At 39.4% G+C, this 17,278-nt stretch overlaps 2 protein-coding genes across 2 annotated transcripts; both read right to left on the reverse strand.

The window, feature by feature from the left end:
* Window positions 1-2,855: 2,855 nt before the first annotated feature.
* LOC143849040 (glutathione transferase GST 23-like) lies at window positions 2,856-5,006 on the reverse strand. Its single transcript, XM_077358092.1, has 2 exons — window positions 4,573-5,006; window positions 2,856-3,385 (listed from the first exon to the last, which is right to left on the reverse strand). The coding sequence occupies exons 1-2, from the start codon at window positions 4,918-4,920 to the stop codon at window positions 3,029-3,031; spliced, it is 705 nt and encodes a 234-aa protein (XP_077214207.1). The 5' UTR covers window positions 4,921-5,006; the 3' UTR covers window positions 2,856-3,028.
* Window positions 5,007-13,446: 8,440 nt separating this feature from the next.
* On the reverse strand, window positions 13,447-15,349 carry LOC143848083 (glutathione transferase GST 23-like). The gene is made up of 2 exons (XM_077356884.1): window positions 14,998-15,349; window positions 13,447-14,163 (listed from the first exon to the last, which is right to left on the reverse strand). Exons 1-2 carry the CDS (start codon window positions 15,310-15,312, stop codon window positions 13,807-13,809), a joined length of 672 nt encoding a protein of 223 aa, XP_077212999.1. The 5' UTR covers window positions 15,313-15,349; the 3' UTR covers window positions 13,447-13,806.
* Between the last annotated feature and the right edge of the window lie 1,929 nt (window positions 15,350-17,278).

The following is a 17,278-nucleotide window of genomic DNA, read 5'->3' on the forward strand; positions in this document are numbered from 1 at the left end:
CGAGCTGGAGAGCTCGGGGAGCCGAAGTGAAGGGAATGAGTCTTGTGGAACTGAGTTCTGCTGCGTTCTGCGTTCTGCACATAAGCAAACGATGTCAGAATGACCAACCGGAGTGTTATTCCGGACAGGCCCTTCGACACTCAAGTCAGTATGAGCAAGAGTGCAGAGCTAGTTTTAGAGTGGTGGGTGAGAAGTTATTACCCTGTTTATGAGCTTTGGAAGCCCTTTTATAGAGAAAAATTAGGGTAGTTGGGGAGTTAATGCTCCAAGACAGGTGTCGGCCAGCTATAGGTCCAAGTTCACCTATTCTGTGGTAATTACCAAACTACCCCTGCTGACGCGGGGTCTGCGGTGGGCCCCCCTCAAGACACGTGTCGGCAGCTAATAGGCTGCTGTTTTTACACCCCATCACAACCCCTATTTATAATGGAAACGTTTACGTTTCCAATTCACTCCGATTAATCTCTCTCTCTCTCCTCTCTTTAATTTCAAAAGAAAAACTCTCATTCCTTTAATCACAAAAATAAAATGATTTTGTTTCCTATTAGCACCGATTCATTTGCATACGCCCTTTACATTAAAGATTTTCCCCATCTCTTTCTCTATGCCATGGCCTCCCAAAGGATAACCAACAATTGCAGCGTGCCACACGGATTTACACTCGCTTCCTGTCGACAGGCTTTCATCGGCAGTCCAACTCCTACCCATTATTCTGATTCAACTTGGATCCACCCACGTAAGCCTTAATATACAGGCATGGGAAACATAGATTCATCAAACCCAAGAAAATTCTTATCAGTATGTAGGTATGCCTGATTTGGTCATCTGCATTTTTCCTCTATTAGTTAAATAATTTCACATAATTGTGTAATTGGATTTGTACTTGACATGGTGAAACGAAAATTGCAGAATCTGGGATGGCTTTGCATAAGAGAATTATTTGATCCATTTAAAACATGGACTGTCTTCGTGGGTTTTCAATTTTCATTTTGGAGATTGAGTCGTATTATAGTCCTTGACATGCAGATTTGCAATGACGAAACATAGAGTATAATAATCCTCAATTTTCAAGGTAATTTTATTTGTACACATTTGAGCTGTTGAAGATTAAAATTAGTTGATCTTTGGGAATCCCAAATGTAGGTTTCTATATATTGAAGGTGACATTTTGTAGTCGTTGTTTCAATCCTTTTGGTTGGTATTTCCACTCCTGGTTACTTATCTGGGCAATATAATATGTATATTAGTTGTATCCCTAAGAAAGATTGAAAAATTTTCATGTCTGGGAACCCAAATGGGGTCTCTTTACATTTCTTGGATATCCTTGGGGAAATGGAATTTTATCGCCGTTGTTGTTTCAATAATTTGGGTTCATTTTTCCGGGCTTTGTGCACTTGCGTTCTTGGGAAATCAAATCCCGGGAAAACACCTCCTTTTTTTCCCGAGAAAGCTAAAATAGTGGTGTTCACTTGTTTTCCCGAGAAACTAACAGGATTAGGTGGAAAATGTAAAAAAAGACATGGAAAAACCCACAGATGACGTGGAAAAGAGTCTTTTCTCACAAGTGTGAGAAACCATTTCCCACCATTTTGATGAGATTTGCTTTCCCGGGAAAACAAGTGAAAAAATATGGGCAAGCAGTTTCTCGGAAAACCTTTTCCTGCACAGTTCCTGCGCCCGTGAACAGGCACGAGAATCCTTTTCCTGCACAGTTTCTCGGGATTTCTTTTCCTTTTGCCAAGTCAGTTTCTCGGGAAACCTTTTCTTTTCCTTTTCTGGAAAAACAAGTGAACAAAGCCACAGATGATCTCCACGTTTCTTTTTATTTTGAGCAATGATAAATTCGCACCCCCTTATAGGCGTGGACATGGTTCGGTTTGGTTTGGTTTTGGAGTAAAACAAGAACCGAACCACTCACTGTCAGTTCCCAAAATCTGGAACCAGAACCGAACTAATGAAAGCTAGAACCAAATCGAACCAGAACCGAATTTAATCGGTTCGGTTCTGGGTTTACAAGAAGTAAAAAAATATGGTTAGTTTCTAAAGCTTCTAATATGAATAACAGAAAGAGAAAAGGAGAAATTGAAAGAGAAAGAATAGGGTTAGATTTGTAGAGAAGAATAGCGAGAAAGAATAGGGTTAGATTTGCAGGAAAAAAAAATCGAAAGAGAGAAAGAGAGATTAACACGTACCTTTGGGCTTCTTCTTCTTCACGGCGGAAATCGAGGCTTGACGGAGAGTGGAGGTGGAAAGGGAGAAAGGGTTTGCAAAGCTGTAAATAAATATAGGGTTTCTTATTTTCTTTTGTCTAAAAGATAAAATAATTAAGAGATTCAAGAATGATATCAGCAGCCCCTTGTTTTGTTATAGTTATTTAATACTTAAAAGTTATAGTTATCAAGAATGATATAAACACCCCCCACTTTTTTTGCTCGATTCAAATTTCAAATGGCATATAGTATTTTTTTCGGTTCAGTTAACGGTTCTAGGTCCCCAAACCCTAAACCGAACCGAAATCCAACGGTTCCCAGATCTGGGACCCAGAACCGAACCGTCAAATTTGAGAACTGAACCGAAGCAGCCGGTTTGGTTCGGTTCTTCGTTTTAACCGGAACCATGTCCACCCCTACCCCTTAGGATAAATCGCACCCCTCTACCGTGAATTTTACTTTAAAAAGCGTTGAAAACAGCCAGATACCCTTCTTTAAAGGGTGTGAATTATCCTACATGGGGTGCGAATTAATCATCCCCCTTTATTTTTTGTTCAATGAAAATATTTTTGAAATTAGATTAGAAACTAATGTTTGCTTTTGTCTTTTGTATGGAGTTTCCAAGTACCTAGCCTCTCTGTTTACAAGCAGTACAAGTTATAGCATAGTAATAATTTACCCTGAAACTGCATAAGCAAACCCCACTAAAAGTCTAAAACAGAGGGAAATCAAACTTCATATTTATTGTCATCTTCTTTTAGGTCTAAAATATCACTTTATTATAATAAACTCCTCAAACTTATCTTCAAGCCTAAGATTTAAGCTGATGATCCGAGTAGCATCTCTCTGCGAGCCTTCTGAAGGACAAGCAATTTGTCTCGAGGGGGCAAACTCTCTTTCACAATTTTAAAATCAAGGATATCTTTGAACCACTGATTGATCAATGGCAAGCTCTCTTCTTCAACTATCTTGATGCCAATAATTTCTTCGATTATTGGAACCCAGTGAGCAATCCAACCAACAACAACATCAACAAACCCAATTGTTTCCCCTCCAAAGAACTTCTTTCCTTTGAGACCTTCTTCCAAAGTTCTTAGATTCTCTTTAGCTTCCTTGACGAACTTCTCTTGCTCCTCCCCAAGCTTAGAGAAGGCACCGAAAATTGCTGGCAAGCACTGCAAGAAACAATTTTGCTCTAGTCATTTAATAATCCCATCATCATTAACATATTTGGTTATCCTTCACTACTTGACTTCTGTTTTGGAAGAATTCAACTAGTGGTATTGAAATTCATCAATTTTTGTAAAGGGGTTTTGTATTGAGTGCTACATTGATCAATGTTTTGTGAACAATGGTAACGGGAAATTCCATGAAATCAAGACCATTGATCTTTTAGAACATCATGAAACGACATCAATACCTTTGATTTTTTAGAACATCATGAGACAAGCCACATGGCCTTGGTTCCATCCCAAATTGATGATCAGTTACCAAACGGTTGATTGGATCGGTAAAATCCCTTGTTAATATAGCATTGGCATCTCTCTCTCTCTCCATATTGGTATTGACACCCCTACTACTATCATGGTTTTAAATTTCGGTTTTGGCCTCAGCCGAAAACAAAATTTCCACCGAAATTCAGGTGGCAATTTCGGTTAAAATCTTATAATTTGGGACGAAATTTGAAATTTAAGACTCTGACTACTATACAAGGTTGTCAACCAAACTCTACTTACCACAATTCTCTCCATGTTGGCAAATCCAATGCCAGTCTCCTCACTGTTTACTACTTACTCCATTAATCTAGGCTCCATAACCAAAGAAACAACATCCCATTGATTGGACAGCTAGGATCGTCAGACTAAAGGTTGTCTAGGACTCTAGGCTATTCGAAATCCATTCAAAGGGCCCACACAACATTCACATCTATAGTTTCTAAGATTATAGGGTATGCTTGCATGGGATTTCGGTGGAGACCGACACCGAAATCGATAAAAAAACAGAAACGGTCATTTATTTAGACCGAAATTTCAGTTTTTCCGAAATTTGACCCCAAAAGCTTTTTTTAAAAAAATATTAATTTAATATTTCACCAAAATTTTGACTAATATTGAATAAAATATTAGTTTCAAGTTTTGTACCAAATTTCGACCGAAACCGGTACCGAAACCGAATTTTAAACCTTGTCTTCTTGCTTTGCACTTTGAGAAGCGAATGTAAGTGAGTCAAAAACTCATTATTGGACTCAAAATCAAACGTAAATTTGAGTCAAAAAATTAGTTTTGGACTCACAATTGGTTCCCAAGATCCAAAACAAACAAGGCCTTAGCTGAATGAAATCAATGAGCTGGTAACACATTACCTTCTCTTCTGCAAATTTAGCCCGAAAACGCGCCACGGCTTTCTCATATGGATCTTCCGGCAAGATCAGATTGTGTTTCCATGTCTCATCGATGAACTCGATGATCACGATGGACTCGGCTACCGATTTCTGACCATAGACGAGCATTGGAATCTTCTTGTGAACAGGATTGTACTGCAAGAGGAGTTGGCTCTTGTTACTAAGGTCTTCTTCTATCCATTCATATTCAATTCCCTTGAGTTTCAGAGCCCAAATGACTTTAAGGGCAGAAGGGCTAGCCCACATCCCAAATACCTTCACCCCTTCTCCGGCCATTTCTCTCTTTCTACAATCAAATATGCATCTCATGCATACACCATCCTTATTATATATGTAAGCTTTTTTTGCTTCGTTCCTTGATGGTCCCCTGTATAAATTATACAATCAAAAGTCTAACATGGCGGCCCGTCCAATATGGTGGCCCTGGCTATGTCTAGAATCTTCTCATGAATTATGCCAGCTGTTAGGCCCAAAATTGGTGACAGATGAGGCAGTGACGAAGGAGCTGATCTGGCAGGTCCAAACTACTGGATTGATTGAAGATTATGTCTTACACAGAAATACACGAGGTCAGAAGACCAACCCGGAGTCGTAGCTCCGGACGGGCCCTTCGACACTCAAGTCAGTAATGGGCACGGAAGTGGCAAAACCAAAGTTAAAGATGGTCTTTTTCCTCAGGAATTCGGTTCGGTGGTCTATCTCCTCGAATTTTCGTAGCATCAGGTCAGCCCTTCTTTCTTCTCGGCCCACCGGCCTGTTTCTTTCCTCCACTGTTGGACTCGCGGCGAGCCGAAGTGGCTTGCTAAGCTTCTTTGATGACGCCGGGATTTCTCTAGGGGCGCGCGATCCTCCATGGCTTGGCGCGGTGATGAGGCTCTGTTTGCGCATGTCTAGCTTGGGAGTGATGGACTCGTCTTGTAGAGTTGTGGGTCTGACCTCGGCTGGGATTTATAGGCTCTCTCCTGTGGGCACTCAGCCTTTCCCGCGGAGGTAGAGACTTCTAGGGGATGTTTAGGAGGCACTTGGATCAGATTTTTGTACTGATCAACAAGAGTAGTCATCTGTTGAAAGAGAGTTTGGATTTGTTCTGGAGTAGGAGCAGGGTTCAGGTGTTCCGAATGAGCCGGGCTCTGTTCTGCTATTGCAGAAGGAGCTACTACCTGTGAGGCAACCCGCTCGCTGCGAACCCTGCGAGGCGCTTCGGCTCGGGCTGTCCGGGCAGTTGGTACCCGAGCACTCCTCTGTCCTGCCATTTTAAACGAGATTTCGAACAGCTTTTAGTTCGTGGTCCCACGGATGGCGCCAATCTGTTAGACCCAAAATTGGTAACAGATGAGGCAGTGGCGAAGGAGCTGATCTGGCGGGTTCAAACTGCTGGATTGATTGAAGATTATGTCTTGCATAGAAGTACACGAGGTCGGAAGACCAACCCGGAGTCGTAGCTCAAGACGGGCCCTTCGACACTCAAGTCAGTAATGGGCATGGAAGTGGCAAAACCAAAGTTAAAGATGGTCTTTTTCCTTAGGAATTCGGTTCCCCCCTTTTCTTAGCATGGGTGAAGGCTATTTATAGTGAGAGCTCTGGGGTGGTTGAATTACCTACCCTGGGACAGGTGTCGGCCCATGTGTGGACTTGATTATACCTGCTCTTGGCAGATTACCAGACTACCCCTGAGGCTGGTGTCAACTTCGGGGGCCACGTGTCCACGGCTAATTGGATGTGGCTTTTCATACCCCATCACCAGCCATGTCCTATTTAACAATCAGTCAGGATTATTTGTCTAAATTAATACGTTGGGGACTAGTAGGGTTTGTATAAGTACAGATATGTTATCACAATAGGTAGCAAGTACTGAAGGTTAATGGTCATTAATGGTATATAATAACTCTTCCAATACAACAAAAGTGTTTCATTTTTTTGTGAAAAATCAAAAGAAAAACATACCCCAACTCTTACATGGGTTTTAGATAAGTTATTTAAGCAGTAAGCCTCCATATGTTTTGACTGAATTTTCTTTGGAAAACACTTCAAAATTTGGAAAATATAGACGAAAGTGAAAATGACCGTCATTTTTTACATACTGTTTTTTGGCATGCACAGGGATTCGTACTCCCTTCCTTGTCTTCTCAGGCATTTGTAATGAAAGAAGAACTCCTTTTATTTCTTCAGAACATATTTCTGTTCTTGTAATGACCAAAATGCACCTAGGGTTACCAAGTCTAAAATGGGTTTATCAACTGGTTAATAGGTCTAAATTTGATTTAACAACCCTAACCTAAACAGGGTTATCAAATCTCGCCATATCAAGTTCTCAACAGGGTTATCGAGTCTAAACAGGGGTTATCAAGTATAGAGAAAGACGGATTTCACAACACCGGAATATCCTCTTCTCAAATAGTGCAACCGAAGTTTACACTAGCCCAAGAACAATGACCAAAAGAGAAGAAGAAAAATGCCCAAAAGAGATGTGCTTCAATATATGATACAAAGAACAACACTACAAGATAAAGAACAAAAAAAAAGAAGACAAGAAAGCTTCAATACATAGACAAAATATGGGAAAGTTGGCCTTTTCTTCAAACACTAGCTTGCATACAAGAAAGCTTCAATGGCTTCAATGGAGGTCTAGGTAGATTGTTCTTTCTAATGAAAAATCTCTACAAAAAGAAGTAAATGAGAATAGGCTAGTCAAGGAAAGTAAAGAGAAGTAATAGCTTTGGTAGGAGATAGTGGGTATGGGAAAGTGGGGACTTTAATGCTAGGATAGTGGGTTTATAGTTTCAAGTAGGGTTTGAATTTGAAATAGGAAGTAGTAGGAAAAGTTGTAGCAAACATGTGTGGCTCACACATGTGCAAGCTAGGCAAAAAGACCAACATGCCCATGGATACAAAAGTACATATTTGCCCTCACTACATCTCTCAATATAAAAATAAAATAAAGCAACCAAAAAAATACACTTTAAAAACTAACACTCCCCCTTAAAGTGATTTTTTGGAAACTACTCCAATCTTACCCCGAAGTAGCTCAATGGTCCTTTGGAAAGTGACTTGGTAAAGATGTCGGCAATGTTCTCTTTACTCCTCACTTCCGCTACACCAATTTTACCATCTAACACATTTTCACGAATGAAATGATGCTCAATCTCAATATGTTTTGTTCTTGCATGACAAACCGGATTTGTGGCAAGTTTGAGTACACTTTGGTTGTCACCAAGAATAGTCGTCGCCTTGTGAATAGGTAAATAAACATCTTCAATTAGCCGCCGCAACCAAACACATTCTTGAGAGGCAAGAGCGGCGGCCTTATATTCCGCTTCCGTTGTTGAAAGTGACACCGAGTCTTGTTTCTTACTATACCAAGAAACACCCGCCGATCCACACAAAAACACATAACCGGAAGTAGATCTCCGATCTTCCAAGTCCCCTCCATAGTCGGCATCGGTAAATCCATTCAACACAAAATCAACTCCTTTCTTGTAAAGCAACCCAAAGTCAAGGGTAGAATTCACATACTTCAAAATTCTCTTTGCCGCTTCCAAGCGTGGTTTCCGTGGCGCTTGCATATAACGACTAACAAGCCCAACGTAAAAAGAAATATCGGGTCTTGTGATAGTCAAGTAGATGAGACTACCCACAAGAGCACGATATGGCCGTGCATCCGGAAGAAGCTTGCCTTCTCCCCGCCTTATCTTTATGTTGGGATCAGGAGGAGTAGAGGATCTTTTACTTTGATTCATCCCAAATCTTCCAACTAATTTCTCCTCATAGCCTTTTTGAGAAACTAGCACGCCATCCTTCAAGGTCTCCACCTCCAAACCAAGAAAGTGACTTAGCTCTCTCAAGTCCTTCATTTCAAAACGAATAGATAGCTCTTCCCTTAGCTTTGCAACCTCAACATCATTGTTACCGGTAACTATCATGTCGTCGACGTAAAGGCCTTGGGTAAATTCTTTACATACAACCAACTTTTACAAGTTTTCACAAGATGCCTAATCTTCCTCTCCGCAACTCCATTTTGTTGAAGCGTATAGGTACAAGTGAGATCCCTTTGTACTCCATGATCACGACAAAATATAGAAAAGTCATCAGAAGTAAACTCCCCACCATTATCTGTTCTCAACCGCTTGATCTTTTTGTGAAGTACACCTTCAACGGTCTTCTTCAACTCAACAAACTTAGACAATGCATTGGATTTCTCCCTTATAAAATACACCCATGTGAATCTAGTAAAATCATCAACAAATAACAACATATAGCGGAAGCTGGAAAGTGAAGGTGTCCTACAAGGTCCCATTACATCACTATGGATAAGCTCCAATGGGGCCTTGCACCTTGAAAGAGACTTGTCAAATGGAAGACGATGTGCCTTACTATATTGACAACCCTCACACACCTTTTCACTACCAAAGGAATTCAAATTTGGTAGTCCATTCACTAGAGTCTTTATCACCATGACCTTCAATTTATTCATGCTAATATGACCCAATCTAGCATGCCAAATTGAAGCTCCATCATTGTACTCATTTTATCAACATATAAGGTTGAAGCCGATAAAACAAACAAATCTTTAACTCTCTTACCGGTATAGACAACATCTGCCTTTTAGCTTGAAATATTCCAAAGAAATTTCACCTACTTAGGCCCGAACAAAACATAATTTCTCGCATCAACCGTATTTGCGACAGAGAAAAGATTCTTCTTCTTACCGGGAACATGAAACACACTCTTAAGTGTAATAGGATCATCATTCGCTCCACCAATGGTGATGACCCCTTCTTTCTCTACCGGATGTATGGTGTTGTCCGCTGTGATGACAGCATCATTGCCTTCATATTTTCGAAACTTTGAGAACTTGGATTCGTCGCCCGTAAGATGATGCCCACAACTGGAATTGACAATTCAATCATCTTCAAAATTGATGGATGCCAAAGCACCCACCGCAGTAGTTTCCGCCACGAAACATCTACCCCAATCTTCTTCATTTTTTCGATTATCAACATTTTCGGCTACATTACCATCCTTCAATTTCACACGGCAAGTTTACCACATCGGTAACACTTGATACCCTTCCGATTTTCATTACCCATAACGGATGATCCTTCTTCATCTCCACCTTTACTTGGAAAATTTTTCTTCTCTTTATATTTGTTGAAAGGCTTCTTGTTGCTTGAAAATAATGCTTCTCCTTCACTCCCGGATATTGAACAACCCGTCATTTGTCTAGCTAAAGACTCTTGTGAAGCAAGAAGATTCTCAAACTCCACCAAAGAAGGTTGTCGATCACACCCTTGAATCGACGTAACATATGGAATGTACTCTCTTTTCAACTCACGAATAATATGCTGCTTCATTCGTGCCTCCGAAATAGGCTCTTCCGGATCCTATAGAGAAATCTCCGAACAAAGATTCTTAATCTTCAAAAAGAATTGAGAAATAGAGAGATTACCTTGTGTAGTATTTGCCAACTCATTCTCCAACATTTGTAGACGAGCCATATTTTTCTTGTTTAGCAATCCATCAAGTGTAATCCAAATCTCACTCGCTGATTTACACCCAATGATGTGCTCAAAGAAATCATGCGAAATAGACCGCTTCAAAAGAAATTCGGCCTTAGCATTCTTCATCCTCCATGCCTTCAACACATCGTCATTTTCTTGTGTATCTTCCGGAGCCACATTTGCATCTCCACAAACAACATCCCATAAATCTTCTCCCACAAGATAAGACTCCATACATGTTCTTCATATCTTGTAATTTGATTGATTTAGCAACTCAATGCCGAGTCTACTAACCATTCTACTCATATCTATCTTCAAAGCACCGATTGAACTTCTTCACCAAAGAAATCTAGACAAGCACCTACTACCACCCTTGTGGCTTTAATATCATATAGAGAAAGACAGATTTCACAACACCGGAATATCCTCTTCTCAAATAGTGCAACCGAGGTTTACACTAGCCCAAGAACAATAACCAAAAGAGAAGAAGAACAATGCCCAAAAGAGATGTGCTTCAATATATGATCGAAAGAACAACACTACAAAATAAAGAACAAAAAAAAGAAAGAGAAGAAAGCTTCAATACATAGACAAAATATGGGAAAGTAGACAAAATATGAAAAAGTTGGCATTTTCTTCAAACACTAGCTTGCAGGAAGAAAGCTTCAACGGCTTCAATGGAGGTCTAGATAGATTGTTCTTTCTAATGGAGAATCTCTACAAAAAGAAGTAAATGAGAATAGGCTAGTCAAAGGAAAGTAAAGATAAGTAATAGCTTTGGTAGGAGATAGTGGGTATGCGAAAGTGGAGACTTTAATGCTAGGATAGTGGGTTTAGAGTTTCTAGTAGGGTTTGAATTTGAAATAGGAAGTAGTGGGAAAAGTTGTAGCAAACATGTGTGGCTCACACATGTGCAAGCTAGGCAAAAAGACCAACATGCCCCTGGATACAAAAGTACATATTTGCCCTTACTACATCTCTCAAAATAAAAATAAAATAAAGCAACCAAAAAATACAATTTAAAAACTAACATCAAGTCTCTATGAACTTTACAATCGCTGTTTATGTAGGGTCATTTTGGTCAAGTATTCATTGTTTACGTACTTGATAATCCCGTTTTCAAACCCCCGGTTATAATTTTTCAAAAGAGCACCCCTGTTGGCAATTCTCGTATTTTGGGGCCCCCATTGGTAATTTTTTTAGACAGATAGAAAACACTTTGAAAAGGGAGAACCCTTTTGGAAATGGATAAATTACCAATGGGGGACAAAAATTAGGTGGAATTATCAACAAGACCCATGCTTTTCAAAAATTATCAACGAGGGACAAAAGAGGTCTTGTCATAAAAATCTGGACAAAAATGCCCTTTTCTTAAGCAACACGTTTTGCTTTTCCACTTTTCCCTCTTCTCCCTTCTTTCCCTTTTTTGTTTTTACTTTTTCATTTTCAACTCTTTTTTTTTTACCTTACCAGTCATCTTCTTCATTATTTAGCCACCATTGGAGGTGGGAAAACTCGAAAAATTTGAAATGTGAGTTCATTCTCATCTATCTCTAAATATCTAGGTTTTATTTTTCATTTGTTTTAGGGTTTTGTATTTCTCCTTCTCCCTTTCAATGGAGGATGAGGAAGACGAATCGTACGGTAGAAAGAAAAAAACATGAAAATGAACGAGTGAAGTAAAAACGTGTTCATAAGGGACTTGATAAGCTCATTCGAAATTTGGTAACCCCATTTTGATACTGGATAACCCCAACTCCAGAGACTTGAAAACCCCCTTCCAAAACTCCAGTACCCTTGGGCAATTTTAAGGGACTTGATAAGCCCATTCATAAATTGGTAACCCCATTTTGATACTAGATAACCCCAATCTCAAATACCTGAAAACCCCTTTCCAAAACTCTAGTGCCCTCGGCCAATTTTCAGGGACTTGATAAGCCCATTCGAAAATTGGTAACCCCATTTTGATACTTGATTACCCCAATCCTAGAGACTTGAAAACCCCCTTCCAAAACTCTAGTACCCTCGGCCAATTTTCAAGGACTTGATAAGCCCATTCAGAAATTGGTAACCCCATTTTTTATACTAGATAACCCCAATCCTAGAGTCTTGAAAACCCCCTTCCAAAACTCTAGTACCCTTGGCCAATTTTCAGGGACTTGATTACCTCATTCGGAAATTAGTAACCCCATTCCTAGAGACTTGAAAACCCTCTTCCAAAACTCCAGTACTCTCGGCCAATTTTCAAGCACTTGATAAGCCCATTTGGAAATTGGTAACCCTACTTTTGAGAGTTACTAATCCCCTTCCAGAGAGTTGATAAACCCCTTCTGCTACAAAACCCCCCGCTTATAGCAACTCTTCTAATAGCATTACAATTCTGCTCATGATAGAAATAACAAAAGAAATGGATGTTGTTTTCATTACATGTGCTTCATGTATTACATCCTAATTTGTGTATTACAAAAAAAAAAAAATTAAGTAAATCAAAAAATGTGTAGCCATCCATTCATGTATTACATTAACTTTTTCTTATACAACCACTTGTCTTCCAAAAAAGTGAGTGAAGCCATCCATGCATTATCTCCAGAACTCATCCTAAAAAAAAAAGCTTAAACCCTAAACAAGATAAATCAGAAACAGAGGAATGAAAAATAGTGCAAAACCCTAAAAAAAAAAAAAAAAAAACCTAAATACAAAGAGATAGATGGTAAGAACTCAACATTCGAGTTTTCAAGATTTGCCAATAACAATGGTGGCTGAACGAGGAAGATGACTGGTAGGGTAAAAAATAAAAAAGGTGATAATGGAAAAGTAAAAGAAGAGGGAAGAAGGAAAAACCAAGGTCAAAACGTGTTGTAAATGCCAAAGGGCATTTTCGTCCAGCTTTTACTGACAAGACCTCTTTTGTCCCCTATTGATAATTTTTGAAAAGCATGGGTCCTGTTGATAATTTTGCCTAATGTTTGTCCCCCATTGCTAATTGGTCCTTTGGAAATAAAGACAATGGTTTCAATTTCAAATCCCCAAAATACCCTTTTATAAGGATTGATTTTTCGAAGGGATGCCATTGCCCAAATACTATCATGTTGTCGTCTTTCTACCAAAGCATCAAAAGCCATAGACGGAAGTATCTACGTTCGATTCTTCTTGCATTTACTTGTTGAATGGTGTATGGTTTTGATCACAGAACGTTGTTTTGCACCCACCTCACCCTCTGCTGAGATAATTTTCTTCTATTGCTCAAAGAAGTTAAGAAAGCGATCATATCTTAGCTGTAGTTGTTGAGATAAGCTTCTTCTATATTGCTCAAAGAAGTCAAGAAAGCGATCATATCTTAGCTGTAATGCTAGGTAGCTGCTGTGGATCACCATTAAATTCTTCATTTACAAGCAGTACAAGTTATATTATATTTTGGTGTTTGGAGAAGTCAAAATCAAACCTTTTTTTTTTCTCCTACCCTTTGAACGATAAGAGTGATAGATTTACTGTAGAAAAGAGGCCAGATGACCCCATGACCAGTTATAGCATGATAAGAAATTACACTAAAACTACATAAACTGAAGAAATTAAGTAAGCAATAAAACCACACTAAAACATAGGAAAATCAAGCTTCATATGTATTGTTATCCTCTTTTTAGCTCAAAAATATTGCTTATAATAATAATCTCCTAAAACTTATCTTCAAGCCTAAAATTTAAGCAGATGATCCAAGTAGCATCTCTCTGTAAGCCTTTTGAAGGGCAACCAATTTGTCTCGAGGGGGCAAGCTCTCTTTCACAATGTTAAAATCAAGGATATCTTTGAACCACTTATTGATCAATGGCAAGCTCTCTTCTTCAACTATCTTGATACCAATAATTTCTTCAATCACGGGAACCCAATAAGCAATCCAACCAGCAACAACATCCACAAACCCAATTGTTTCCCCCCCAAAGAACTTCTTTCCTTTGAGACCTTCTTCAAGAGTTCTCAGATTCTTCTTAGCCTCTTCCATGAATTTCTCTTGCTCCTCCCCAAGCTTTGAGAAAGTACCGAAAATTGCTGGGATGCACTGCAAAAAAAAACAATTTTGCTTAAGTCATTTAATAATCTCCATCACCATTAACATATTTAGTTATTCTTCACTACCTTATCTTTTATTTGAGTTCTTTGACTTCTGATTTGGACGAACTCAACAAGGGGCATCAGAACTTCACTAGTTTTTGTTGAGGCGTTTTGGATTGATTCCTAGAACGGCTTCTAAATTAATTCTAGATTCCTCGTGAGATTTAAGATGATATATGTGAAATTGATGAATTATTTTGAGAAATCGTGTTTCAATAGAAAATATGCATTTAATTAAAAATGTACAATTTTTTAAGGCTACTGATATTTGCACTACCACGTTTTGATAGTTACATTAACTCATCTTGTCTTTTATTATTTAAACCGTTGTCAAATGTTATTACAGTTCCAAAAAAGCTCTGGGAAGCCGATAAAAAAAATAAAAATCAAGCTGAGTTTCTGCAATTATTAAAACATGGTGGTGCCAATATCAGTAGCCTTTTTTTACTTATTGGAGATTTTTTTATGGGGAAATGGTGTCAGCACAATCATGTTTTGATATTTTCCCAACTCATCTTGTCTTTTATTATTTAAAGAGCTGTCAAAGGTTAGTAGGGTTCCCAAAACGCTCACAGAAAAGGGCCATGATACCCCGCTGCGGTACGCATGCTCCCCCTGTAAACGTGATTTTACGTCAAAAAACGTTAAAGTTGGGCACCCCCCCCCCCATCACGTCAAATCACATTATAAGGGGCTCCATGCGTAATGGAAGGGGAGTGAAAATATCATCTCCCTGTTAAAACATGGTTGTGCTGTTATATTGTTATATTAGCCCACATACCTTCTCTTCTGCAAAATTAGCCCAGAAACGCGCCATTGCTTTCTCGTAGGGATCTTCCGGCAATATGGGATTGTGTTTCCACATCTCATCGATGAACTCAATGATCATGAGGGACTCGGCCACGGGTTTCTGACCATAGACGAGCACCGGAACCTTCTTGTAAACAGGATTGTATTGCAAGAGGAGTGGACTCTTGTTACTGAGGTCTTCTTCTATCCCTTCATATTCAATTCCCTTCAGTTTCAGAGCCCAAATGACTCTAAGGGCAGAAGGGCTAGCCCACATCCCAAATAGCTTCACTCCTCCTCCGGCCATTTCTCCCTTTCTTTCTACAATCAAAGTTACATTTCATGGTTACACCATTCAGATCATATATAAAGTTCCTTGTATCAATTGTACACGCAAATGACCAATATGGCAGCCCTGACTGGACCTAAGCTTCTTAGAACGTCCAGGGAAAGTTTCATGTGGGAGTGTGGGACCCTCTATAAAGTTTTGATGGTATCGCTTATCAATTGTTCGGGCAAAAGACCACCCTGGCAGCCCTGACTGGACCTAGCTTCCTGGCATGTCCGTGGAAAGTTTGATGTGGGACCCTCTATGTAGGTTGTTGAGGTTACTGATATTTGCATTACCATGTTTTTATAAAATCACCTTGTCTTCTCACTTTTTTAGGAGCTGGTGAGAGTTTTTGGGGAACTGTAATAGCTTTTGAGAGCTGGTTATTAAAGCACAGGGGAGTTTGTGTCCTTATCAAAACATGGTAGTGCATATTGTGAGTTTGTGTCCTCATCAAAACATGGTAGTGCAAATTTCAGTAGCCTATTGATAAATGCTTTTGTTAGGCAGTAGCCTATTGATAAATGATAATGATTTTTTAGGCAGCTGATATTGGAAGTGACATGTTTTTATAAATGCACCAAATCACCTTGTCTTTTATTGTTTAACCAGCTGTCAAAGTTTATCACAATTCAAAAAAAGCTGTAGAAGCCAAATTAAAAAAGAAAAGACGAGGGGTTGAAAGCTGTTCAGAAGCCAATTAAAAATAGGGGTGCAACTCGGTCCGGTTGGGTCGAGTTGAGGCCAACCCGACCCAACCCGAGGAACCCATTTTTCCAACCCGACCCGACCCGACCCGACCCGATTTCCAACCCGACTGGACCCAACCCGACCCAACCCGATTTGTAATTTTCTCAAGCCGACCCAACCCGATATCACCATTTGTTTGATTTCTCCATTTTATTCTTGTATTTCCATCTCATCTTCGTCATTAGATGTTCCCCAACAAGAGGGTTAATTAAGACAACTTTCACCAAGTTTTTTATTTCTTTCTAGATTTGAGTTATATAATGACAAAACAAACATAGAAGTAAAAATTTTATACATATTGGAATTGGAAATCGGGTTTCAGGTCGGGTCGGGTTGCCCGACACCCCAACCCAACCCAACCCGATTTCCAATTCGGGTTGATTTTTCCCAACCCGATTTTTTAAAAAACCCAACCCAACCCAAATTCGGGTTCAACCCGTCGGGTTCGGGTTGAACCCGACCCAAGTTGCACCCCTAATTTAAAAAGAAAAGTGGTTCGGGCCTCTAGCTCAATGGTTGAGGCTGTGTAACTCAACCTTGAGGACTTAGGTTCAATCCAGCATACCTGCCAAAGAAATGACGAGGAGAGTTAGTGCAATTATTAAAACATGGTGGTGCCAATATTGGCTTCCCTTTCTAGTGAAATGATATCAACACAACAATTGCACTAACTCATCTGCCTTTTATTTTTTTAAAGAGATGTCAAAGGTTATTACAGTTTCCAAAAAGCTCTCACAAGCCAATTGAAAAGTAAAAGACAAGGTAAGTTTGTGCAATTATAAAAACATGTTAGTGCCAATTTCAGTAGCATTTTTTTAATTATAAGGTTATTGATAATGACTTAAACTGGCAAGATTCATTATTGCCTCAGATAAATTATGCATCTCGAACGATGCACTTATTGGGGTCCCAAATGCCATTGAAAACACCTTGATCAGATGATCTAAGCCCTTGATCTATCAAGCCTCATCTAGCTTTCGACCAATAAAAGCTAAACCCTTGATTTTTTATTTTTTGTAGTCCTTAGCTCTCACGAATGAGATATTTGCTACCGGATGGATTAAGACCATGTGATTTGCCTAAGGACGTTCTAAAAGATCAACGGTCTTGGTTTCACACACGTCTCCCTGTGGGGGCACAACACTCATGTCTCCCAAGAAAAACAAATATAAGGGTGAAAAGAGTAGATGAG

Source organism: Tasmannia lanceolata, unplaced genomic scaffold (assembly GCF_043159265.1).
Source record: "Tasmannia lanceolata isolate RefF3 unplaced genomic scaffold, GAP_Taslan_0.1 ptg000016l, whole genome shotgun sequence".
NCBI classification, from domain to species: Eukaryota; Viridiplantae; Streptophyta; class Magnoliopsida; order Canellales; family Winteraceae; genus Tasmannia; species Tasmannia lanceolata.

Excerpts from the sequence above, each read along its gene's own strand:
- LOC143849040 (XM_077358092.1), bottom strand. The coding sequence starts at position 4,920 with ATGAGATGCATATTTGATTGTAGAAAGAGAGAAATGGCCGGAGAAGGG. Across the intron at positions 3,386-4,572 it reads CTAAATTTGCAGAAGAGAAG|TGCTTGCCAGCAATTTTCGG; the intron begins GTAATGTGTTAC and ends TGTTTCTTGCAG.
- LOC143848083 (XM_077356884.1), bottom strand. The coding sequence starts at position 15,312 with ATGGCCGGAGGAGGAGTGAAGCTATTTGGGATGTGGGCTAGCCCTTCT. Across the intron at positions 14,164-14,997 it reads CTAATTTTGCAGAAGAGAAG|TGCATCCCAGCAATTTTCGG; the intron begins GTATGTGGGCTA and ends TTTTTTTTGCAG.